The following is a 27868-nucleotide window of genomic DNA, read 5'->3' on the forward strand; positions in this document are numbered from 1 at the left end:
TTGTCCCCGTTTTTGCATCATGTTTCATTACTGCTCCGCTCCTATTGGTCATAGCGTGACGATATATAACCTATAGCACTCCAGGAACAAAGGGCTATCCAACACAAACAAATTTTTCATTTCGAACCGGTAGTTCCTGAGATTAGCGATTACTGCTCCGCTCCTATGGGGCATAGCGTGATGATATATATAGCCTATAGCATTCCAGGAACAAAGGGCTATCCAACACAAAAAGAATTATTCAGTTCAAACTCCTAGTTTCTGAGATTAGCCATTACTGCTCTGCTCCTATTGGTCATATCGTGATGATATATAGCCTATAGCACTTCACGAACAAAGGGCTATCCAAAACAAAATGATTTTTTTAGTTCGAACCGGTAGTTCCTGAGATTAGCCATTACTGCTCTGCTCCTATTGGGTATAGCGTGATGATATATAGCCTATAGCACTCCACGAACAAAGGGCTATCCAACGCAAAAAGAATTTTTCAGTTCGGACCGGTAGTTCCTGAGATTAGGCATTACTGCTCCGCTCCTATTGGGTATAGCGTGATGATATATAGCCTATAGCACTCCACGAACATAGGGCTATCCAACGCAAAAAGAATTTTTCAGTTTGGACCGGTAGTTCCTGAGATTAGCGCGTTCAAACAAACAAACAAACTCTTCAGCTTTATATAATAGTATAGATTAGCCAATCACAACGGCCCTATGTCTACCCACTGCGAAGATTGCCGTGTCGTCAGCACTGAGAAACAGACTTGTTATCACAGCAATGCTCCGTCCTTAGATAAATAACGCCTATGAATAATAGGGTAAATGTTTATACAAAAGAGGTTGGCAACATTATTTAAATAAGGTGAATATTGTTTGTTTGCAACCTAGTGTGTAAAATAAATAATTAATAAGTCCACAAAACAATTATTTCGCTCCAGTTCCAAACCTTGCAAAAGTATGTGAATGGCGTGTGTTAAATTAGGAACTTGAAAATAACGCTCAGGGTAGCGAGCTTGCAGCATCAATTACATCGCATATTTTTTAAATATAATTCGATGGTCGAAAACTAACTAACTTAGGGATATTTATTTTCGAAATTTTATTCTAGGTCCAAAACCAAAGAAATACTGATTCCAAATACATATAAACAAAACTCAATGTTAATGAAAAATATTTTTTATACCGAAAATTCTTTACCCAAATGATGTTGGTTGTCACAAAACGATTGGAATCGGCTAGCGAATTGTTAAATTTTAATGCCTATTTTAGAACCTCTTATATATGACCCGTAAGAAATTTAAAGTGGGATGTATTGTGTTTATATTTTTCATACACGCACATACAGCTTTTATCCCCACAGGGGTATTCAGGGGCCCAAAAGTGCACCCACTGTCCGCCGTGTGTATTGGGGGTAGTATCAGATAGGGGTGAGCTTATCGAACATATCGGGCACAAATTCCAGGCTCCGGGCGCTTAATCAGTAGTAAAACCCAAAATCACTTACCAAGCTCGGGAATCGATCCTGAGCCCTCAGCACTGCAGTCGTACCATTATACAACTACGCTACAGATTCAGTTTATATTTTTCCTCCACTAAAAATATAACATGTAGTTGATACCCTTGACAAATACAGCAGAAGTATTGAAAAGTGTATACTTCCTTCCTTAAAGTGTTTAATAAAATGACAGTCATATAATTAAGTGAAAAAAAAACTGTCATTATTATATCTCTAACCATCACAAAATTAATTTGCCTATATATTAGGTATAGATACAAAATAAAACAAATAAATTCTATAATAACATTTATTTATTATGTATAAAATTAACACTTAATCTAATGTGAAGACATCACGAGGTTTCGGTAACACACAGACTCAATAAATATTACCTAACACTAAAATAGGCACCATTAGAGATAGACTGTTACATTTAAAATTATATACGATTACATGATTTGATTACAAGTCGATACAAAGCAGTGGCGAAGAGAGAAATCGAAAGGTAACCCGAAGCAAAAAAAAAGCCTTTGATGCCTCATAAAAACATTAACTAAGACAAACGTAAATGAACCTAAAAGGAAAGCCGGTAGGAATTAAGTTGTATAGACACATCGCCACCGATAAAAGGTTAAGTTAAACTTAAATCGTGCTATTAAGTGCCTGTTTCACAATGTTAGGTGAATGTCAAGCCGTTTTCAATAAACGATCCCAATCTCAATCCTTAATCCGATTTCGAGAATGAACCAATCAAAATAACTCATTCGTAAACATATCAAAATAAACTGTTCTGAATGGTTCATTTTTGAGACAGATAGAATAACGATTGGAATCGTTTATTAAAAGGCCATAAGACAGTATTGTATATTGGCCTTTTGTTTACTATTTATTTGGAAGCTTAACTTTGTATTCTACGACTTCATGAAACAGGTCCTATGTTACTTTAATTGGTATAAAACATATTTAGCGTTTATTTGGTTTAATTTTTACTATAATATTTCAAGACTAACCGTCATGGTCTCAAGGCAATTTTTTTTATATACATTTTTTTTTAATTTGCTTTTTAGACGTTTTTAGAAATCTCACGTTAGTTACGAAAAGCAACCAGGCTCTTTATAAGAAAAAGGTACCACCTCAGTCTGGAACATTGCTGAAAGAAAACCGACTATATTGCTATACTACTATGTCCTATTTTAGTTTTTCATTCATACATTGTGACGTCATTTTATATGTATGATTATTGGGTAAATCAGTTCCAGCTACCAATACAATATATACATATAATATATAACTTCGGGTAAAAACGGGAAAAATTACATTAATCTGAACACTTGATAAGGAATATCACAACATCTCTCAAAATAGGTAAATTTCATATTATTTTACATGATTGTGTATACAATATAAAGTAAATTCTCCAAAATACATATAAAAATATTATAGAATACAAACGGTGATCTACCAAGATATCAATTCGAAAAATAAACAAGTACTTTACTATTATTATATCTACTAATTTGTCTAAACATGCTATATTTATTGAACACATAATTGAAAATAAGTTAATAGATTTATTTCGTCTGATTTCTCGATAAACTGTTAAAATCAACGACTTTTTTTAAGAGATAATCTGTCAAAATCAATATACCAGTTATTTGTTCAATAAAAATGAACTCTAAATTCAACATCAGTCACAACATTATTTCATGGACCGTATTACGAATATTACAATAATCTCATGTCACAATCGATCTTAAACTTTGAATAACTAATGTATGCGTCAAACTTTATTTTGATTGTTTCATTTTCGCAATGGATCCGACGGTTATTAGTAGTTTTTAGGCATTGGCCATTACGACCCCTCCTCGAACAAACGGCTTTGAGTATTTCGCTCCATACGTGACGACGGGAATATTCAAAATTTAAGAATAATTCATTAAAAAAATCGTTGTAGGTCTTTTTTAAATTTTAAACGACCAAAATTACGAAATTTACGAAACAGTATCCACATTACAAAAAATTTTAAACAACCATAATGCAGAAATATGATGATAAATTTACTTTTATATGTATTATAAATTTCGAATTGATCACCTCTAAAAAAAAGGTTATTCCGCTGTTGTGCTGGGGACTGGGCCTTAATGAAATCAGCCGAAATTATATCCGAATGGCCATTTTCAATAAACGATCTCAATCGCTTTTTCTATCTATCAACAATGGACCAATCAGAACAAAGTATTTTTGACTTACATTCAAATGAGTTATTTTGATTGGTTCTTTCTCGGAATCGGGATTGAAGATTTGGATAGATTGAGATTGGGATCGTTTATTGGAAACGGGTGTAGATCACCGAGTTTTGAGCTGCGATGCTGATCAGTCGTGTGGTAGCGTGTGGCAGTGTGTGGGTTTACATGCCGTTGTAGGCGGGACCGCCGCCGCCCTCCGGCACGACCCAGTTGATGTTCTGCGATGGATCCTTTATGTCGCAAGTTTTACCTACAATATACACATCAATTATAATATTTTTTACCTCTATAGGAGTAAGCAGAGGCAATTAAAACATTTTGGTGTTATGTTCGTCCCATAAGGTGGTAAAGGGAGAACTTCAAATCAAATTCAAAACGACAATTCGGATAGATAAACTGAAAAACACAAAAAATATATCTCCGACTTAAGAATAGGAACATATAACAAATATTTTCTAAGTAGATGGCGCTAGCGCTAGCGTTGTGAAGACTTGTGGCGAAAAATATTGTACACGTATGCGATGCCGCGAACGATAGCTAGTTTTCAATAAATCAGTAATGACATTAGTTACTAAATAAGAGCGAACTCACAGTGTATGCAGTTTTGTGCGTTGATTTGCAGCCGCTCTCCCTCACCCGTCTCTAGTGGCACGAACTCGTACACACCTAAAATATAAAGAGGTTCAAATTGAAAACTATAAGAACCAAAACCATAAGCCAATATTTCCTCATGCTTTTCAAAAAGGTTCTCATTTCGGCGCGTCGAGTGTTTCTTTTTAAATATCTCTGAAACGCACGGGATCGTTGTTTCGACGCACGCACACGTCAAGCTTGCGTGACATTTAAAAAAAAACAGCGTGTAGCGAGACGTACGAGTAATTCTTTATTATTAGGCTCCCAGCGTGTAGCGTGTAGTAATTCGTTACTTTAAATCTGTAATTCTATCGCTGAATTACGAACCTGCGGGACAAAATCTAGCCTCTGGTCCTTCGAACACTCCGAGATTCCTCTTGACGGGCACCGTGTCGTCCTTCAGCGTCAGGTGAGGTGGCTGGTCCGCTTCGTGGTTGGTGCCTTAGAACAAATATTAAACAGGTTAAGAGCCAAGCTAGCCCATGTATTGTCGGGCTGTCAAAAAATAATTAACAAAAATAGACTTTATTACATGCCCATTAAAGTCGCTCTCAAAATGCTGCCAGCAGCCGCTTATTAGTTAACGGACAATGGACTAGGTGAGTATTAGGTTAGGTTAGGTAATAATTTTTTCTTGCGAAGACTGGGCGGTAGTAATGACATACTACTACTTTCTCCACGAACCCAAAAAAAAAAAGATATAGGTTTTTATGCTAGAAGATGGGTATGTATGTACTACAGTTTTGTAAAACTACCATGTAACCAATATTCATGATAATGATAGTGCTAATACACAATCTTAATATTACCCATCACAAAATACAACTCGTCTCCACATTTAGTTGTATTTGTATTAAAAAAATCTTATGGCCTATAGTCAATTTCATCTCTATTTTAACATAAGTGTTAAACGCTCTTTTTACAGTATTAAATATTATATTAGCAAAAATAATTACAGAATACAATTTAACACATTTTTTTGACTAAGTGCAACCAGAGAGAATACCTAATAGACTAGTCGCCGCGTGACATATATTCCCTTCTGCCCGCCCGCGCAGCCGAATACTTCCGGAAACGCACGATGTCATCGGCTAGGGGAACGGCGCGTAACATAATATTTAATTACTTTATAGATTACGCACCGGTCAAAGCAACTGATGACAACAGATCAAAGGTGATAACTCCATCTGGCTTCGGGTACTCAATAGGTGTGGCCTCTTTGGCAGGCTTCAGCTTAGAATGATCGGCTCCTGCAGAAAAAGAACTGTTATAATAAACCACACATATTAACGCCTTTTATCCCCGGAGTAGAGGGTAAGCAGAAGCGCATTTAGTGCACACGCTTTCCGCTGTGTGTATTCCAACCCATAGGGTGGGTACGAGCATATCGCCATATGGAACACAAAATCCAAATTTCAGGCTGATACTGCGTAGAAAAAACCTAATATCATTTTGTACACTCCGGGGATCGAACCCGAGACCTCAGCATTACAGTTGTACCGTAATACAACTACGCTACTGAGACAGTCAATGACAAACCAAAGAGAATATAAAATTTCAATGTTTTTTATGAACTAGGGAACTGTAAACACATTACTTTAAAATTATTGTTTGACAACAGATTCTAAACTCATAATCCTCTCCAAATGAATATCTTTTTTCTTCTTTAATTTTTTCTTTCTTTCTTCTTTAATCTTTAATTCTTATCACAATTTGAAGAGCGAAAGAAAAAGTAACTTCAACGTTATCTCACCGTAAACATGGTTATAAATACTGACCGCCGTGGCTGAAGGTCCATGGTTCCTTGCCCCTGACGAGCGTGCTGAAGGCGGAGTAGAGCACGCCGCCGTACAGCCCGAGCTTGGTGTGGAACGACGGACGGCAGTTGCGCACTTGCTGTTATAAACATATGGTTATTAGTAACAAGATTTTGCCTGAGTTTACGGCGGTTTTATGGTAAAAAATATCATGAAGTTAGCAGAAGGCACACCACAGATGGCACTAGTATTAAATGTTGCATTATATTTTGAATTACTATCAACACTCCACTATTAAAAATTACAATTTCAATTTTCACATCAACTGTATTTTACAACAGTGTAAAAGAGGATCTTTAATTTGTATTAGTAACGTCCAGTCTGCTTGACTGACCTGAATATTCACTATACATTCCAATAAACAATCCCAATCTTAATCTTCAATCCGATTCCGAGAATGGATCAATCAAAATAACTAATTATTAAGAATTAAAAAATCTTTGCTCTGATTGGTTAATTCTTGAGATCGTTTATTGAAAATGGTGGTAAAGTGAAATTATCACCATCACCAACCTTCAATTCTTTGTAGACATAAGATTCGTTGAGTTTGTCCACGTATTTCTCCGGCACGACGCCTGTGTCGTGGGACGCCTCTCCAGACAAAATGAGATCCATCGCAGTCTCCGCCGCCAACATACCTGTTGATTAATATTATAGTTCATTAATTGGAATAGTATTTATTTTGACTACGCGTTGCTCACAGCTTCGTTCGCGTGTAGTCTTTCTCACTACGTCCATCGACATTCAATCGGCCTGCACTCCACTTACCATCAGGTGCAGTGAGATCACTTCGCAGTGCGGTATAAAAAAACAATACAAACCGCTCTTCATGGCGTTGTGCGTGCCCTTGATCCTTGGCACGTTGAGGAAGCCCGCTGTATCTCCGGCCAGTACCCCTCCAGGGAACACAACCTTGGGCAGGCACTGCCAGCCGCCCTCCACCAATGCTCTCGCGCCGTATGCTACGCGGGATCCACCTGTACAAAAATATACAAACAAATGTTTCCAACAGGCCAGCATAATAGGGCATTTAATTGTTTTTGGCTTTTGAAATTTCTCAAAATATTGACGTCACATTATATCTATATGTCAACAAGTTACAAAGCTTTAAAATGTGATTGAAAGAGTAAGTGTCAGTTAACAAAAGAAGCAAAATACTTGCACGTGACGTCATTAGGAGTTAGTTGCGCGTGAAAAAAGAAAAGCACAATATTCTCACTCCGCGCTCACTCTTATGTATTAAAATATTATGTACCAATTGTAACGGTGTTTCCACGAATGAGCTTCTTTTACGTTATATATTTTCAATTTTTTTTTTCTTTTCAATTTTTATTGGGTAGGCAAAGGTTTCTAATCCATACAGCCTCATTATTTGTTTCATATAAAATAATGCACAAAACAAACATAGGCAACCATATTTTAGACTGGCGTAGGATAATCTTATCAGTTCCCGTCTGTCGCCACTCTCTAGGCCTTACTCCTTAATGTGTAGAAGGGTCACTTTGCCATAACCTTTTAAAAAATTAAATAAAACCACTGACCCTCCAACATAGGCTTGACATACGGATGCAGTTTGAACCGCTGGAACTCCCTGAAGGGGCTGAGGTAGGGGTTGGAGTAGTCAAGGCCCACCACGAACCCCATCGCCACAAGGGGTGCTTCTCCCTCCTCCACGTTGAGGTGATATATGAAGGAGCCTCCATACGTGTTCTTGTCCAGCGGCCAGCCTATCGTGTGCTCTACTAATCCGGGCTTATGGTTCTGGAATTTTTTATTAATATTAGGGTATGTTTCAAAACATCTGAGTGAATGATACTCATCACAAATGTATAAACCGAACAAATACGAAAATCACACTTAGCATTAGCTGTTTAATATGTTAACCGTCAAAGAAAATTGACTTGAAACCTGTAAACAGGCCTATTCGGGACATAGAGTAGTATTTATCTTAAAACTACGTAGCATTAAATAACACAAACTAGCAAAGTTTCCACTACAAAGTGTATTAATCACACATAGGCATACATAATACGAAAAAAATATGATAATATGATTTATGTCTTTTTTTATTTTAAGTTATGACTGTCTTTTAGCTCATGTGCGATGTAGATTCAATGGTTATTCAAATAATACTGGTGGCATAGCCACAGTCCATTCCACAGTAATATAAGAAAATTTCTGCGAGAACAGAACTTGCGAGCTAAACCTAATTAACATTGCTCTGCCTTTTTGCTAATATTATTATAGCTATTTCCAATAAAATACTTAATCAGTACCATCAGAGCCAACAGAAATAGGACCAATGAGAAGAAAGTTTGACATTAACATATAGTTATCAGTTGGATTAGAATTGACCGTTTGTGAATGATTGCATCTTTATACCCAATGCCAAATAGTTTGGAACACAAAACACTGATAACATTGATAAATATTTACTTTACAATGTTGATAATTATTGTACAATATTGATAATTGTTATTAGAGCATGATAGCCTAGTTGGAAACTGATCAGCTTGCTGAGACCTATGTCAGCAGGTTCAAACCCAAGACACACACCTCTGGCTTCTCGAAGTAATGTGTATATTGTTTATCAATTCTCATTCACGTTAATTGTAAATAAAATCAGGAGGAAACATACATACCTGAGAATTCTCTAAAAAAAATTTATAATGTATGTGAAATCTGGCAACTCACACTTAACCAGCATACTGGACTAAACCCTCAGAGTAGAGGAGATCTGTGCTCAGCAATGGGCAGTGTATAATACAAGGGTGGTTTATTATAATATTGATAGATGATTAGTAAGATCTCCAGTTCAAACCTTACCTCAGGCTTGACTTCCCACAACTCTTTCAGACCGATGCCGTATGATTGAGGTTCACTGTTCTCCCTGAGATTGTACTTGCTCGACACCATTTTTGTTAAGTGACCATGGCAACCTGACAAACAAGGAAAATCAGTATAATCCTCCATAAAAGGAATCAATAGAATTCAGTGGTTTTTTTAATCTATACCTAGTAGCTAAGCATTTGAAAAAAAAAATTTCAAGGATTTTATATCCGCAAAAGCTAACGGCGAGTTACTCTGTAATTTGTAAAAATAACAGCCATAAATATTGCTAAAACTCAAACTTCTTAACTTCAAATGTAACACTGACTTATCAAATAAGAAACTTTAATATAAACTGACAAAAGCATCACTAACTTTGAGAGCAATCTGTAAATATACCGGGCCATATATAAATACAGTAAAACATACCTTCAGCGAATATGGTAATTTTGGAATGAAACTCCATGCCCCTTTCGAACATGTCCTTAGGGCTGCCGTCCTTGGCGATACCCACGTCTCCTGTCGCCACGCCCTTGAGTGAGCCGTCGTCGCGATACAAGAGCTCTGCGCCTGCGCATCCCGGCCACACCTACACATACGCCAATTACATCACTCTTGGAATTTAAATGCATTTTTGTTTTCAAATACGTAGTAAAATAACCCCACTACATCTAACGATAAATGGAGTGGTGTCCTGATACAGAGTTGATTGACGTGTGACGATTATGCCTCAGAAATCAACACAGTTATTCCAGCCTGTATCTATAACTTATTTTACAGTAAATTTAACAAATTTAGGAATCCTGTTAATCTTTTTTCAAAACATAAATTTATTCTATTAAAATAGTATTTATTAAAATTTAATTTGAATACAATAAAGCTAAAAGATTCAATAGTGGTCTAATGCATTACCTCAGCACCTGCTGCCTCCGCCTGTTCTCCGAGCCATTTCACAAGATGTCCCAACCGTACTACGTAGTTGCCGTGGTTGTAATTTGGTAAACCTATAAAATATACCATTGACCGTAACTGAATGTAATTTTACTGAATCATTAACATGGTCTATGAGAAAAGTAATTATAGATATGTATGTTGTATCTTTCCTATTTTTACAAAACAATGTTTCTCTTCACCCTTCCATCTTTAATATCAAAGTTTCAAAAATCATACAGAACTACTACTTATTTTTCAGTATGAAATAATATGCAAACATATTCTTTTTGTCAGATTTTCTGTTGTTATATTTAGTATACTTATTATACCTACACCCATCATAAAACAATAACATTTGATTCAAGGTTGTAGCAATGTTTACTTCATGACAGCAATTCTCTTGGCACTATCGACGAAAATTTGAGTGTATTTGACGTACTATCGCCGGTATATAATAATTATTCATATTTTAAAAACGCATCGCTGTTGGCCAAGACCTACCATACTACAGTGCCCATACAAACACATACTTAATGAGACTTTGCAGGTTTCCTAATATTCATCTTGATTGTTATGTAGATAAGCATTGACAAAACATCAAAAACTAGGCATTAGCACAGCAACTACTATCTTTAAAGTTACCTAAATGATATCATTGGAAGCGATAAGATTGTCTTTTCACCTTTCACAAAACTTCCTTTTTTATAAACAAAAAATGTTCAATTTATTCCCCAAAGTAATAATTGTATATTCACTCACAAAGGAGTGAGAACCGTCAATAGCAATGTAAAAGAGCCTTTTACCATTCTTTCCCTGCCCATTACTGCTACTAAACAATGATTTTTGGAAACAGTGGTACTGTAAAACTTTACTCACCAGGGAATACAGGTATGGGTATCCTTCCGCTCTTGGTGAGTAGACCGAACTTATCAGAAGTCACCTCGGTGTTGACAGGTGCTCCCTTATCTTTCCAGTCTGGGATCAGTTCATTGAGGGCTATGGGGTCCACGCACGCGCCTGACAGAATGTGACCACCTGTTTCTGCGGCTTTCTCTAGAAGTGTAACCCTTACTTCCTGTAATATAATTTAATGTTACTTCATCTTATAATCTAAATCTTATAATTTTTAAATATGAAAATTTGGTAAATATATTTATTTATGTGAAATGTAAATGCAAAAACTTCTAAAGCATTTTGGATGACATTAGGCACACCAATAGGCACCCTATTTCTTTTAAATGAATGTTTTTTTTTTTTAATAGATGTTGAGTGTTGCATCAGAATCACTTCAGAATATTGTTTTATTGACTAGCTGTTGGACTTTGCTATTTACATCACAGATATGCAATGTTTTGAATACTTTGACACTACTGTTATCAAATAAAATGCTAGTAATAAAAATATTACATTATAAAATCATATCATGAAATCAGCTCTATTTTTATATGATAACTTACAGCCCCCTTTTCTTCTGCAATTTGTCGAGCTCTGATAGCTGCTGCCATGCCAGCAGGCCCACCACCTATGATGAGGATGTCTGTCTCCTCGGCCATACGTTCCATGTTTACCTCTGAAAAGGTATGAGATTTGTTTCATATGGTTAAATATAATAAGTAATGGATTGTAAACCTGGATCTCCCAATCTCCTTCGTTGGGCGGACCCTTAGTGTAAACTAACCATAGCTTGTGAACACTTAAGAATTAAATATATCTTTAACAAAATGTATCCACTACAAGCTTTAATTTTCTGCAGATTGCTAAATTATATTTTCCATGCCATGCAGCTCACTATATAGTTGCCAAACCACAGTATAGTGGGCTGCATGGCTTTGTTTTTAGCTTTATTATTGTAATTTCTACTCTATCTGTGGACTTTAAAAATACTGATATAAAAAATAGTAATAACATGTTTAGAGGTAGTGGAAAATTTATTATAGACCAAAAGGTATTTGTTAATCATGATAATATTTTATATGTATCTTTTTCCAAATAATTGTTGAAAGAATATCTCAACAACATACCAATTAATCATTTGATTTAATAAAATAATCCTGTCTATCCTTCATATCCGTTATCTCCTTTTTTAAGCCATATGCAATTTTTTTAGTTGATTTGGATTGCAGATATTACACGACACCTAGCCTATATTCATGTATCCAGTGTACATTCTATTTAGCTTTACAAAGATAATGTTGTCTGCTAAATGTTACTTGGATAACTAATGCTGCCCCATGAATACAAATCTGAATTGCTGCAAAAATACTAATTGGATTTTCTCTCATTTCTTACATAAAGTAAGTCAACAATGGCACATAAACATTTTTGGCTACTGACTTAATTGTCTTCCATGATGAAAGTTTTGTTATATATTTTAATTTGGCATTCAATCAAGTATAGCAACAAATTAATAATATTTTAAACCACGATAACATCGTTAAGTTAATTAATCTATCATTATGACGTAAAATAATTTGGTAGATATAACACAAGGTTATCACTTACCTTTCCATCTCGGATCTTTATCTCTAGGATATATTGTGTAATGTGTGGTTATTTTTGGATAAACATCTGAATAAAGTCTCCTTCCAGCGTTTGTTAGCCTCCCCACTGAAAATATTCCACAATAAACATTTATTAACAAATCAAAACAAATGCTTGCCAACGTGAACTTTGAACTTGATATATTTGGCCTTTAATTACGCAACGTTAAGTTAAAAATACTTTCTAGGTCACTTTTCTAGGAGTTTAAGCAGTGATTAAGGAAGTAAACGCATAATTTTTGTTCAGCAATCAAAAACAATTAAAAGTTAACTTCGGAACAGCTGATTATATGACGTGCCACAAAACAACCTTTTAACTTTAACGATGTAACGATATCACTATCCCAAATTCAGATCACATTTTTAAGTAGTAAAAAACACAAAATAGGCACCGATTTTATTTCAGTATTTGTTTAAAAAGTTTTTTATTTACCCTGTCGAGCCGAACTAACAATCGCCGCCGCCATTTTTCTAATAACTTACGTTCCATTTTATTGAGTTCACCTAAGAATATTATTGAGGGCACATAGTTCAATGACGCTACATTGTTTTATTCTATGTTTTATATATATGTGCTAAAATATATAAATCTTTTATTATTTAAGTGTATTACTATGAAGTAACACTAAATAATAATATTCTAAATTCGAATTCTCTAATTACTAAACTGTTTTAAATTTTATTAGTGCGCACTGGCTGTTAGGTCACTTGATGAAAGCGGTAAAATTCAAATATGTTATTATGTTTCTTTTACCTACGCAATTTGCAATGAGTGATCTAGTACACATTATATTATTATCGTAAAATATTGAATACTACATAAATTATTATTGTATTAGCGACTCATACTTGCCTTTTTCTTTGTGTCCTGGAGTTTTTTCTTTAATATTATAGTGAAACCTGTATTACGAAATCGTTACAAGCATTTTTACGTGGGATGTCTAAAAATGAAACGATTCTATCCACTGTTTAATTTTATGTAAGTACTAAGCACAGACTACTTATAGCTCAAAGATACTATGGAAGGTTATTACTTATTATATGTAGAGTCATTTTGTTATTGCATTGAATAAAAGAAATCATATTATACTCGTCTCGAGTTCTGCTAACATTGTGCCAAAACTCATCCATGAATAACGAATGTTTTTACAAAAAATACCACTTTTACTTTTATGATTTGTTGATCACTTTGTAGTTTAGTAAAAGTATGGAGTGTGCGTGAGAATATTTCGGACGAATTCTCTTGGAGTAGTAGTACTGGCATCAGGGAGCGTAAAATTAAAATTACTTTTTATTGATATTTATTTTGTTTGTAAATTACCCTTTTTTTATTTTACATCTTTGATTCCAGTAACATATTGTGGTATTATTTTCAAGAAGATGTTTGTGGTTTCATTTAGTAAAGAAGGAGAAAGAAAGAAGAAAGAAAAAAAAGGTTTTTATTGTTAGAACAAATAATAATAACAGGGTAAAACTATGTCAAAATTACTCTATCTGATATTTATCAGATTAATGTCCTACTCAAAAGGGGTAAATATGAAATGTTGCTGGAGTCTAAGCTAATGTGAGACCTTTCCTGAGATAATTTAAGATACGGTATTTATTTGCCTTTCATGCAAATATGTTTAGTTATTCTGCGATAATACACTACACATCTTTATTCCTAAAGGTAGAGGTCCATCCAGGGCTACTTTTCGCCAAGAGTGTTCCGTCCCATAATGTCATAGGGGGTGAGATTCGGAATTTACGTTCAATTTTTAGGAAATATACGTATATTCCAGCAATAAATTTATTAAACACCTCGTTAGTGTAATGTCAGGCGTTAGATTGTAAATCTGACTGGATTCTCCAAACGGAGTTTTATATCTTAGGAAAATTTAGGCTGGATACTTATATATATGAACTTTTAACGTAGACATGGATGGCAAAATCCAAAACTATTAAAATATTAAAAAATGCTCAAAGAAGACCGAGATTTTGATTCTAGACACTATCGATTGATGAAATCAAACTGTTGTTTTTTGTTTTGAAAGTCTACAGGCTACATTTCTATTTATTCTTATATGGATTCGTTTAAAACCCAGTGATATAGAAAACTATATCATTGGATTCTCGCTCCTTTGGACGACGAGACTCCTTATATAATTTTTCATTATTCCTCATAGTTTCGGATTGCGCCATTCATGCTTACTAGAAAAAATTACCCTGAATTATAATAACAGGATTATTATTTATCAATATTATAAGATGCAGCAACAGCTACCCGTCTCAAAGGAAATTAATAACAAACTTCGTATGTACGTATAGTTTATTTAAAAATACTTAAGAAATAAATTAAAGTAAACGAAAGTGCTGCGATCTGGCTGAGTGGAAATTACTTCACTGGTTTCATCTGCCACAAGCCATCGTTGAGATAGTGGCAGTTCTCTATGCCTACTCCTTTGTTAATCTTTGCTCTGTAAATAAAAAAATATATATCAAAATTTATAGGTAAAAAACATTTTTATATATCGAGTCTTTTAAATTCAACCGTAAGCCTAAATAGACCTAAACTGTAAATATATTAGTCTCTAATTGCGTCAGGGCTTTAAAAATCTCACTTAGTCTACTTCACGTTGGCTTTCTATTAAAAAGTGACATCAACCCATAAAAAAGTGTTGAGCCGGAGATCTACACCATAGATATAGATAGAAAGAAGAAAGAATAGCTGTAATATAATAATCCATTTGTCTATTACAACATAAAGGTTCTAACAGGGTTGTCCTACTGCATCATAACTAAATAATATACAGACTGTCATTTTTTAAATGGGACTCAGTCACAATTATATTTTGGTCCGACCCATAATTCGAACCCCGGACCACAGCACGATAGTCGTACTCATACCGCGTACGCATTACAACTACACCAGGCAGTCACAAATTATACGTACATGTCGTCAGTGGACAACACGGTGGTCCCTATGGCGAGTGCGTGTTCCTTGCCCTCCGCCATGACGGCGACCACCTGCCCCTTGTCGACGGTGGACATGCGCGCGTTGGCGGACGTCAGGCCGGGGCACATGATGTTCGCGCCGCTCAGCACGAAACGTATCGCGCCTTTGTCCACTTGCTGCATGGGCAGGAAGAAGGGATCTGGAACAAATAAGTAGTATTAGATGTCGCGTAATTTGTTTTCTTATGTCTAGTTAGTCACAAAAAAAAAAAAATCACGTCGAATTGATAACCTCCACCTTTTTTTTGAAGTCGGTTAAAAAGTAGTTGATCATATGCAAAATTTCAAAACGCCTTTAAACTTTAATGTCCGTATTAACAATTGTTTTTTCTTCACTAAAAAAACTTCATATCTGCGATTGAAAGGCGAATTGACTTAGCGACATTTATTTTCCAAAAAATTTAACAAATGTAAAAGATCAGAAAAGAGTGCTGATTTTAAATATGTATGAAACTTAGTGTCGCAAAAAAACTGTTTAAGTCAATTAGCCTTTCACCCGTTGATATAGTATATTTTAGGTAAAGAAAAAGCAACCGATTAAAATTATTGTGTAGATTTATAGTTTTTTTATGTATACTTTTGTGGCTGACTGTACAAGGTGCCTCCATATAGGAGTTAACATTAAGATCATAATATTAATATCCAGGCCAACCGGTGGTATGTTCAGTGCAGTTTGAAAAATATTTGCGCGCGGGAAAGACGTCTGTTCATGAAAGCTGCCAAATTACTTCTTTGCGTTCAGTCTGAACCATACAGGGTCATTTTCACATTGCGTTACTAAATGATACCACATACATACTTGTCTTCTTCAAAATAACATTTTACAATCAGTAACTTTAATGGTTGATGTAAATTAAAAAAATATAAGTTTCCAACAAAATAAATATCAATGACAAGGAATTTTAATTATACACGCCCTAATGCCACTACTACAACTGTAAGAGAATTCGTCACAACAACAACGTGACACTATTATTCACAAATGGCTACACTCACGCATAAACCATATTCACACTAAACTTTAAAATGATCAAAAAATCACAAAACTATAAACGGAATTTTTGGTGAAAATATTCGTTATTCATGGATAATTTTTAGCACAATGCTACCAGAGGTGAGTATGTGGTTTTATTTATTAACGCAAGGTCAATATGTCACTATATAATATTATAGTACTCTATCTTCAGAATTTAATAAATAGCCCCAATCTTAATCTTTGAAGTTATTTATCCTACGTGAATAATTTCAGGTAATTAGATAAGTCATGCCTACATCACTTACGACTTTAGTATTTATAAGCACCATTTTTACGTAGAATAAATCAAAGTAAAAATTATCTCGTGTTTCATTACATACCATTCAATAAATATATGGCTTAAAGTTATTTGTAAGCGTGTTAAAAGTCTTTATTCTAATCGGAAAACGCGTCTATACATAGCATGGACTGATTGTAAACACGCCTAGAACCTCTCGATGCAGGTTTTAACATAGCTTAAATATTTTCAAAAATATGACCGGTCAATGTTCTATTAAAGCTACATGTTAAAAGCGCTATAGAAATTAAAATAGTGTTATTAACACAACTCAAATAAATTAAACAACTTTAAATTCAATTCATAATATCATAATTTTCACAGCTATGAGATAAATTGTTTCTAAACTAAATAACGAATTTAAATTACAATCATTAAGCGCCAAAATGTAATATCTCCATTGTTTTAGTAAATAATCCAAAAATAAATAAAATTCCTACAATTTACAGAATAAAATCGCAGTGAATAGATACGTAAAAAATAATATTTTAAATTCTATATGCACCAACTAAGGTATATTATGCATTGTGTGGTTACCATTGTAATAATAAATGAACAAATACATTAAGGAAAATTAATTTCTAAGAAACAGAACAATTATTTTATGTCACTCCTTTATTATACAATTAAATTATATGACTACTCAATGCCATGTATTATGCTTGTTATTAGTAAGCATCTATGAACTGCACTGGTTTGTATTACGATCAACTTCTTTAGACTCCAAAGTGACCAAATTACGTTGTTCCTATGTGCAATGGGAAACGTTCAAATAAATTAACATCGTAAACAAAAAGAGCAACATTCTTAGACCATGAAATTCCAAAAACTCATCCTTTCTCCTTTTCATCACTTAAAAATACTGTCTCCTGCAAACATAGCCATAAGTGATACTTGGAATTTCAATAAAAAAATAGTAATATTTACTAACACTTATGAAGGAGTCGCAATGTAGGCATCCACGGTCCCTCCCGATGACGGAAGAAAAGCAGCTCGCCAGCACTGTTCACCATGATCTCGATGTGGTCGTGACTGGAAACCAGGAAGAAAGAGATTATAATTTACGAATGTTTAGTGTTTGTAACCAGTTTTGTCGACCTAATAAAGAAAAAAAATTGTGCACCGTACCACTTGTTCGGACAAGAGTCTAGTAGAACACTTTTGGCTTGAAGGAAGACTTTAATAAATACAATCCGAGGGTCTTATATCCATTTACAATCACTAATGTACAAAGACCTATAACCGCCAAACCGTCAAAAAACACCTCAAATCAAAAAAAATCATCACATATTTGGGAGAAGGCTATTCATATATAAGAGTTTGACAAAGCACCACCACCATTATCTAGTTCTACATCACCATCTATTTCTACCGCCAAGCAACAGTGTGCGCTTACGCAGCTTTTATGTTCCGGTTTGATAGGCATTGTGTTTAGTATAATACTGGCCACCGAGCATTACAATAATTCACAATTAATGTCTCAAAATTAGAAGCGCAGTACACTTTGACATAATTTTGAGTGGTGTTACTAGTGGTTACAGGCGGTTTCTTACCATCACGCAGTCCCTCTTCACGACAATACATTAAATTGTCTAAATAACTCAACCAACCATTTGACGATGCGGAAAGTATCCTTCTTAGGAAGTATTTGATCGATGTAGTTGTCGAGGTGTGGGTAGAGTTCCAGCAGGCGCGCCCGGATGCCCTTCTGCACCGACGACTTCAGCTGCTGCACGCCGGATATGCTTTCCTTCTCGTCGAATCTGGAATAAGATGAAACATTTTACTTATTAATAATTGAATTTATAATTTTTTTGTAAGTATCCAATGATGGACACCTAATTAATCTGCGAGAGAAAGACAAAATATTGCAAATTATTTATTGAGAGATAGGAAATAATTTTAAACACTAGGATGACTGTGGTTTTACTTTGCACCAACGCAATCTTGTACTTAACGTGATAATATCATTCAGTATCTTTTTGTTACTTCAATAATCTCATATGGTTAAATATGCACACATAATATTATGTTGAACAATTTCAACCCTACATGTCCATTTCAAACAAGTTCGCCATAAAAATTAAAAAAAAAACTACTTTTAAAATATTAAAAGTATTATAGCAATTGAGTTGTGACTACCCACCACGATATTGCAAGTTAGCAAATAGTAACAAGCGGCCATGTTACACATATTGAATGTCATAATCACATTGCCTTAATATATTCATACTGCACGCACGTAACGAAACTTTAGTAAGGATTTGTTCACAATTACTTAACACATTGTGCGTTTTTAGCCTTCAATAGTAAGGGTAAAGGTAATCGCGACTTACATATGAAGTAGTTATGTTTATAGGTCGCTTGGGTAGATCGATAAATAAGTAATTAATATAAGTTACAGTACACCGTACACGTACAAATCTATTGCACCTGTTACAATCTGCGCGTATAATACGAGGTGAAACGGATCTTAAGATAAAACTAACTACTTCGACAAGATAAACTTTGTACATTTAAATGAATGTAACATAAGAAAAACTATCAGTGGTGAAGCGTCCATATAAATTGATTCCTATCGGCTTCCCTTTAAAAAGAATCTAATTATCATCAGAACGATTTTCAAATCATCTTTATGCATATTAGTAACTATATGTTGTGTCGGGTTGCCTTTTGGAAATTTTCATCTTTCGCCACTGAATACTATGGCTCCACAAATTAAATAATAAGAACGTAATCCATAACCGTATAAATTTCACAATTAACTCGCAAACATTTATCGACATTAAGCGAGAAAGTCGACGTATAATCGCGATGTTTACCAAATCTTACCGCTCGCGGTCTTACGTCGCGTTAGTCGCAATTATTTGCACACCGATCAGGACGAACGCTTGCACCGCAATTCGTGAGGTCACCGGGCCACTGCACCGGCCCAGTTACCGTTGCTACAGTAACTAACATTGGGTACGTATGCAGAACTTTATTCCGGGAGCGAATTATTAAAAATAAAACGGTGTGGAGACCTGGCGACGTATTGAAAACTGAACATCCTGTGGCAGATGGTATGATAAATAAACAAAATTAGAGATGAGCTCTCAAGACGAGACAACTAGCATTGGATACGTACGCAGAAATTGATGTTTTGAGCGTACTGTTTAAAATTAAGAATAGTTCACAAATAAACGAGCATAGTCAAAATATATTGACCATTATAAGTTTGGACATCTTTTTGACAATTGCTTAGGATGGACGAAATTCAGTGCCTTGCACGGCTTTATAATTCAGTTAAGGTGGTGACTGTATGAAAAATACGTACATAATTGCAATAAGAATTCAAGAAAAGAAATAATAAACGAAGCCACAATTATTGAACAAAGACTTTTAATACGAAGACCTAAAATATACACTTTGTAAAGTGATGCTTTGCAAAAAAGTTCCAAAGCACTTTATTTGGTATTTCGCTCATTAGAAGTGTTCTAAATTCGCTTCATAACACTTGCAAAACTCACTACTGCACTAATGTATTTACTTGGAAAGCAATCGATAAAAACTCCATCGAGAATAAATTGCATATCGAAAAACACTTCAAAGGTATTCGACGTCACTTGTTTGAAATACGATTTCTATTTAGACTGGAATTCGATCGCATCGTTCGAGAGTTTTAAGCTATAGGTCATTTACTATGACCGACATCTCATTGTGTGAATTTTGGATTACAGTCTTACATAATTTGACACAGTTGAAATTGAGATTTATTGCATTAACAAAAACAGTTACGATGAAAATTGTGGTACAGACTCATTATGAAACTTTTTATAATCGAAAATATTAATTTCATTTTTAAATAAATATGCATACCAACGCACATATACACAGTAATGCCATGCCGAAGGATTAAGCTGAGGTGCAACTGGTGCATCTACTTCCCATTATGATATGGGGCGAGCCTGTCCCATATCAGGACTCCAAAAAATCCAAGCTGATTGAGTAGTAAAACCCGACCTAGGGATCGGACCCGAAACCTCAGCACTGCAGTCGTGCCGTAACAACTAAACCACTGAGGCAATCTAACGTAATACTATAATATTTTCATAGTATTTTAATCAATTTGTCACGTTTGTTAATCACCGTTATAGTTGTAACTAACAAAACAATGCACTAACGAGTACTTCAATCATTAACCCGGACGCTGGCCAAAGTCCATCGCCGGGTCTGACCAATTAGAATCTAATTAGCCAATACCGCAGATAAACATGTGACTTGACATCAGTTGGACGGAAATACAGTTTGCCAACTGAATTTAAAGTAATACGGTGTAAGTATATTAATTTGTTTTAGTAGCAATGAAAACAAACCGTCTATGCTAATTACTAAACTAACAATATTAATGAAGAAAGAAAAGATGAAAGAAAAAGGTTTTTATTGTTGGGACAAACAATTAAATATAAAATATTAAAAAAATCCAAATTATAGTATTGTCTCAACAATAGGAACTCTCTATCAGCTCCATACTGCAGTAGAGCCCATTACTGCAGCGCTGATTTTTAATAAGGGACTTAGGTAACATACGGGCACTAAGACGATGGTTTGTCCTTAAATATATAATATTAATATATTCATTGTAAAATACACCTAACGCCCTCTAAATAAGAATGATCCTTGTCACCAAAATTTAATTAACGCTAATATCTTTTTCAGATCTTATTCGCCCTATATTTCAAATTATGGATTCTAGAATGAAGAAAAATTAGGCTAACCGTGGCAGCATTTGTAGCGTCCCTACCTACGTCTCTGAGAATAACAACCATAAGCCAATTTGTATATCAATTAATTGAGTCATAAATCAAAACATATCCGCTCATTTGATGGATGATTCCTGTGAAATTTGTATTTATAGCGTCGCTTGGCACTTAAAATAATAAAGGTAACGGTTGAATTGGGTCGCATAAAAGCGAACGCAAATTGCGACATTGTGGCTTGCTTATTAAGTACAAAATATATAAAAACTACAGTTATTTAAAGTTTATTACCCACAATGTGTCACAACAGCCGGAAATCTGTGTTTATCTTACAAAATATGCGTATTTATAATTTAACAACAGATTTGTCCTAGTAACCCAATTGAGGCCATATTTTTCGTGTAATTCATGCGCACACAATATTACTGAATATACAGGAAAATATAACAGCCAATACGATATTATACTCATCGTAAATCGAATTAGATTGACAAAATCCTTGCATACAGATAAGCAACTAAAACACTTGTAACATCGAAGAACAAATTTAGGTATATGATTTGTTATTAAAATATACGAACTTATATAAACTAAACTGTAATAAATTTAAGATCGTCAAGTACAATATCTTAAACACAATTAGATACTTCTTGTAGAATTGAAAAAAAAAACCGGTAGAAAAAATATACCTAAACGTTACAAGTAGATGAGATCTCATGACATACATACATACATACATAACATCACGCATTTATCCCCGAAGGGGTATGCAGAGGCGCAACTAAGGCACCCACTTTTCGCCAAGTATGTTCCGTCCCATGATGTGATAGGGGGCGAGCCTATCGCCATATCGGGCACAAATTCCAGACTCCGGGCTGATACTGAGCAGAAAAACCCAAATATCACTTTGCCCGACCCGGGATTCGAACCCAGGACCTCAGAGCGCTATTGTACCGGACATGCAATACAACTACGCCACCGAGGCAGTCAGATCTCATGACGCACGCCGTATACCGAAATATATATTATTTACAATCTTTTAATACAAAAATGTGTGACTACCACATTAAAGAGAGGAAACTTCAAAGATTTCGTGTAATTACAACGAGGGTTAATAATAAATGTTCTTGGAATTTTACATAACAGGCACGTAATATGGAAATTTCGGAAAGAATGAAGAAGTGATTAATTTGTTGGTTGACAGGGAAAAGACATGAAAATATAGATGGGTTTGTATGCGACGAGATTTGAATGAATTGGAGTAAGATAGATGACGATAAAGAACGATCAATGGAAGAAACAGACATCTTTATGAGTGTTAAGGCGGTTAACGAAATGGTATACTAACCTTACTTTTAAAAGCTTTCTGTGCGAAATTTATACGACATAATATAAAAAATTAAACATCATATTTCTAATATACGTTGTATACTTTGATTGTAATTTTTTTTTATAATGTAAGATATTGTTTCATAAATTTCATAATGAAAAAGAATGCTAAAGGCCATGTGCTCGGTGGAGGGTCTTACAAAAAAAATCAAGGCAAAAGAATGTCGAGTAATACTAGCCGTACCTAGATTAAGCAAATAATTCAATACTGTCGGTCGTACAATTGTCTTTACATAAATGTTATTTTATATCATATAGTAAAACTAAATAGATACGAAAGTAACTTACAATCTTTCAAACATAATCATAATCTCATTAAGTATTATAACAAATCAACCTGCTATGTCCTAATAATGACTTCAAAATACACAACTAATTGTTATTTGTCAATCATTTTCAACTACTACGTTAAATGTGTTTACAAAGTAACCAAACTAGTTTCATTTATAAATGTCTTAATTAAACTTCGAAACGCACGATCACCATTACTTCATTCGTTCAAATTCTCTATTTGGAAAATACTTACACGACAAATAAAGATAAGGGAAAACCCGATTGAAATGTCTCAATTCATTGAGTGCTCAATACTAGCACACCACTATAATGCCGGCCACACACGCTTTGTAAAACTGGGACATGTCGTAAAACTGTTCAGTCGTATCCAACTTTTCATCTGTGTCATTGAATTTGTGTCAGATAAATTTTCAACTATCCAGAGATTTGCATGCATATATTTCCTAAATCAATATTTAAGTTCCGCCCTATTTCACGTTTACATTAAGGCTATCCGTCATTTAACCGTATAAATAGCAAAGGTATAGATATAAATAACTCATTTGATTACCATTTTACTTTGGACCAAATTCTGTCTACTATTAGAAATACTTAGATCCTTAGTATTCAAAATAACTACCTACTATTCTCATACACATTCACTCATTCAGGCATATTATTCTTGGAAGGATATGCAGAAGCATAACTTGTGCACCCAATTTCTGCCGTGTGTATTCCGTTCAATGATGTGTCAGGACTTATACTAAGTAGATAAACCCAATATTCCTTTGCCCGACCTGGGGGTCGAAGCCGAGTCTTCGGCACTGCAGTCGTTGAGTAATATTACTACGCTACCAATATAGATAACAGTTCTCTCTGTTTTGTCATCTTTCTTCTTCATAAACAAACATCTACCATCAATTTTTTAATGAAGCAATCTGTACAAGTTTTTCACTGAAGATGTATTATTGATCACGGCCAGGGGCCGAGGTTCGACCGTAAATAGTTCAAACCCCGCCTTTCAATTTACCATCGATGTATGGGGGTTAATGACGCGAGAGCTAGATTTACGAGGTCACCCATCGAATTACTATATTCGTGGTTCGGTTCTGCAATGTTAATAAAACTTAAGTAAACAAAATTAAACAAATTGTTATTTTACTTTTTATTTACTATTGTACTTTAGGTCAGTCGCGAAAGGTGAAATTTCCCAAAAGAGAACCCGAAACAACTTTTAAATACTAATAATATGAATACTAAATCCGGTTTGGAAATTGTTCTAATGATAATTAGATTTTACATAAATTACGAAAAGGAAGCCGGCAGGAATCGGATTGTATGGACCCTTCGCCACAGATTTAGGTCAAATTACTTCTACTATTATTTAAAGAACAACGTAGTTTTTTGGTAGTCAGAATTATACTAGTGTTACTGGTTGTATGTGGCTCAGGAAAATGCATTATGGCCCCTATAACCTTTATATCGATGGTTAAAAGGCTAATTGGCTTAAGCGACATTTCTTTATCGATTTTTTTTTATAGGTTAAAAAAACATAAAATTTGGTCCTGATTTTAAATATGTATGAAAAATAGTGTCACAAAAAATGTCGCTTAAGTCATGTTTCAACCGCCGACATCATAATCATGCAAATGAAACCTACTCCAAAAGAAATGAGACACTTCAAGTCTATCATTCGCACGTCGAGTCTCTCGGTCTTCAAATTATGTCTGTTCTTGGATGTAGTACATCCGAGTTGGCTCAGGAAACTTCATTCATTGCCCCTACGACCACATTATAATCATTGGTTTTAGCGAGGGGCCGGGCTTGTACACACATATTACATCCTCCAGTTTTATGAATGAATCAAATCTCAAAAACATTACTTTAATGACAACATCCATGCAGTACATCTAACACAAAATAAGTAGTATTGGTATTCTCGAAGTGGTAGGCAAAACTGTGTTTGGTTCGCTGAGGTTTCAGTTCCATATTGAAAATTTAATCTCGCATCGGCTTTATTAACAAAATATTTATATTTTTAAAGCTTTAGATAAGTCGCGAGTCGCGTAAAGTGGAAGTGAAACATCAATTAGGTGGTCTAAAATAAAAATCACCGATCTTCACAAGTTTAATATTCTAATATGTTGCCATTAGGATAGGTAATTGAAAAACTCTTTACATAATATATTTCCATGTATTAACTATGTAAATAATGACAATACTGGACAAACAATATAATTTTGAGTGTGTGTGAAGTCTACCAATCCGCACTAGACCAGCGTGGTAGGCTAAGGCCTAACCCCTCTCAGTAGTAGAGGAGGTTCGTGCCCAGCAGTGGGACAGTATATAATACAGGGCTGATATCATTATTATAATAATGACGAGGGCGACTCTAAAGTAAACCGCGTAAATAAATGTACAATGAAAACTAATGTTTAAACAACACCAGCTCAATAATACAAAACATACTAGTATATGAAACAGTGAGTACATAAATAAAGAATTTCCCGACAAGTGGATGTCTAGTGAAAAGCAGTGGCGAATCCAGTAACACATTAAGGGGACCCTTTTCAATTGACATTGTGTATTGTGAACGTACATTTTTGCGATTTTATAACAATAAGTTCATGTTTTTCTGTTTCGGAACATTCATGAAAGGATAAAAATAGGGTCTATAGGTACTAAGTATTAATCAGATTATCGTTTTCGCAAATCGTCAATACTATGTATGAATATAAAATACTTAACAAAAAACATTGCGAAATAAGCTTTGACTTATACCACGTTTTCTTTATACATCCCAGAACCTTACAGGCACCGTCTGAAATTTAATTGTTCTCACCTAGTTACGTGAACATCGTGCGCCCCAATTTCTTTACTAAGTACTTAACTGTATTCTGAATGTTTTCTAAAAATATACCGAGTGTGCTCCGACGAATAACTCGTGTTTTCTTTAATGCCGATATTCCTTTAGCTTTGTCTAGTCGCCGCGCCGGACGCTGGGATGTTGTTGAAAGACTTTTTATACGACTTGTTTCTTTGCTTTGTAAATATGTATCATCTTTGAAGTCATTAAATTAAAGTATAATAAATATTATGGGTCATTAAATGTCAAGGGTTCTAAGGTTGTAATTTTTATTGTCTGTTTTAATATAGTCAACAGGGTCGCATTAGTGGCAAGTTGCGCGTGCGCATGCCTGCTGCAGAGTAATAATGTAGTATTTGTATCAACTCGTGTTGCCAGAGTGCAACCGGGGTTGCCATCAAATATATGGTGCGTTTAGACGCCACAATATTATTATTATCAGCCCTGTATTATATACTATCCCATTGCTGACCTCCGCTACAAAGACTAAAATAAAAATGAACACCTCTTCGTTGTAATATTATAACGATAACATTCTCTAAGATTAAAATGCGATTAAGATTCTTATTCAAATTCTTTTGAATACCCAAATTCACAACCTTGCGTTAAATAAATGCTGTCCTCGCCCGTTGGTATTCTGTCTGCCAGGTCGTCACTCACAGTACATTGAGCTCATATTTGTACGCCAAAAATAGTATAGCCGCTAATATTCTACTAATTCATATCACTTAAGGCCCTCCTCCCATTAAAGCGACGCGCAAACCGTATTTTTGAAACTTCGAACCCTATTACACATATAGGGTTCGAAGTTTAAAAAATACGGTTATAAAATTAAATACAGGGTTGTTTTGACATTGCGTTACTAAATGAAACCACATACTTATCTACTTTAAACTAACAGAAAATATTCGTTATTCATGGATATCTTTTGGCACAATGTCAGCAATGGTGAAGACGAATATGTGGTTTCATTTAGTAACGCAATGTCAAAATGACCCTGTATATTTGTGCAATATGCTATGTTTACTCTGGTCATTTAAAAAAATTAACAATGAGGATTTGTTTTATTGATTCCATAATGAAACGCCACTAAAATCGTTAATTCCTTACATCTCCTATAAAAGTACACATAATTTTAATTTGCAACCAACATTAGCAAAAATACAGTATAACATTTTAGTTGTTTAAAATCTTCAAAGGGATATACTTCTTTTTTAAATATTTGAAAATCACTGTATATTCCCGCCCGAAACTCTTGCGCGGTAAATATATGTAACAAATGCTCAAGGCCATTTAATCGGGAGAGGGCCTTAACACGATCGATTCACTTTATTGCACGGACACTGTCTAGACATGATATGCGAATAAAATATAAACAGAAATTTAAATATTTAGGAACTAAAATCTTGAGCGTTGCGAGATGGTCTTCTGTTTTATTGAAGAAAGAGAGGGTAAAGTTTATTTGATACGACAAAAGGGAGAACTTTATTCAAGCATTTGTGTTACAGGATTATTTAAATTTCTTTTACTAGGCTTTAAACTCATTAGATACTCGTTGAAGGCAGTTTGCATTATTAGGGGCTCAGACTTAGAGAGTTAGACCATAACATATACTAGACCCCAGATACCGGCTTATCTACTAGGTGCAAGTAGGACCTAAAAACGATTTCACAAATAAAATTCAAGTGTGACAGAGTTATTTTGACAATCCGATTCCGAGACCAATCAAAATAGGTAATTTGTAAGCATGTCAAAAAAACTGCGTTCTGATTGGTCCCTTTGTGAGATAGATCGAAAAAGGC

General features: G+C 34.6%; 2 protein-coding genes across 4 annotated transcripts in view; both read right to left on the reverse strand.

Annotated features, from left to right (window-relative positions):
- Positions 1-1787: 1787 nt before the first annotated feature.
- On the reverse strand, positions 1788-13023 carry LOC115447737 (electron transfer flavoprotein-ubiquinone oxidoreductase, mitochondrial). Its single transcript, XM_037447711.1, has 15 exons — positions 12926-13023; positions 12455-12559; positions 11410-11522; positions 10829-11027; positions 9932-10023; positions 9449-9608; positions 9017-9129; positions 7732-7951; positions 7012-7167; positions 6704-6828; positions 6152-6269; positions 5516-5623; positions 4701-4814; positions 4332-4406; positions 1788-3990 (listed from the first exon to the last, which is right to left on the reverse strand). Exons 1-15 carry the CDS (start codon positions 12957-12959, stop codon positions 3902-3904), a joined length of 1821 nt encoding a protein of 606 aa, XP_037303608.1. The 5' UTR covers positions 12960-13023; the 3' UTR covers positions 1788-3901.
- A 1759-nt stretch (positions 13024-14782) lies between these two features.
- The window catches only part of LOC115452242 (malignant T-cell-amplified sequence 1 homolog), a 49399-nt gene continuing 36313 nt past the window's right edge, over positions 14783-27868 (reverse strand). Inside the window, exons 1-5 of one of the 3 annotated variants that reach the window (XM_037447712.1) lie at positions 20666-20733; positions 18410-18562; positions 17731-17831; positions 15425-15626; positions 14783-14948 (exon numbers count right to left, since the gene is read on the reverse strand). In XM_037447712.1, coding sequence (XP_037303609.1) covers positions 14867-14948; positions 15425-15626; positions 17731-17831; positions 18410-18562; positions 20666-20718 — 591 coding nt within the window. In that variant the 5' untranslated portion in view covers positions 20719-20733 and the 3' untranslated portion in view covers positions 14783-14866. Of the gene's footprint in view, positions 14949-15424; positions 15627-17730; positions 17832-18409; positions 18563-18851; positions 18875-20665; positions 20734-27868 lie in introns of those variants that run through there. The other 2 variants (XM_037447713.1, XM_030180709.2) reach the window with 2 other exon arrangements.

This window comes from Manduca sexta, chromosome 7, assembly GCF_014839805.1.
Source record: "Manduca sexta isolate Smith_Timp_Sample1 chromosome 7, JHU_Msex_v1.0, whole genome shotgun sequence".
NCBI lineage: Eukaryota > Metazoa > Arthropoda > Insecta > Lepidoptera > Sphingidae > Manduca > Manduca sexta.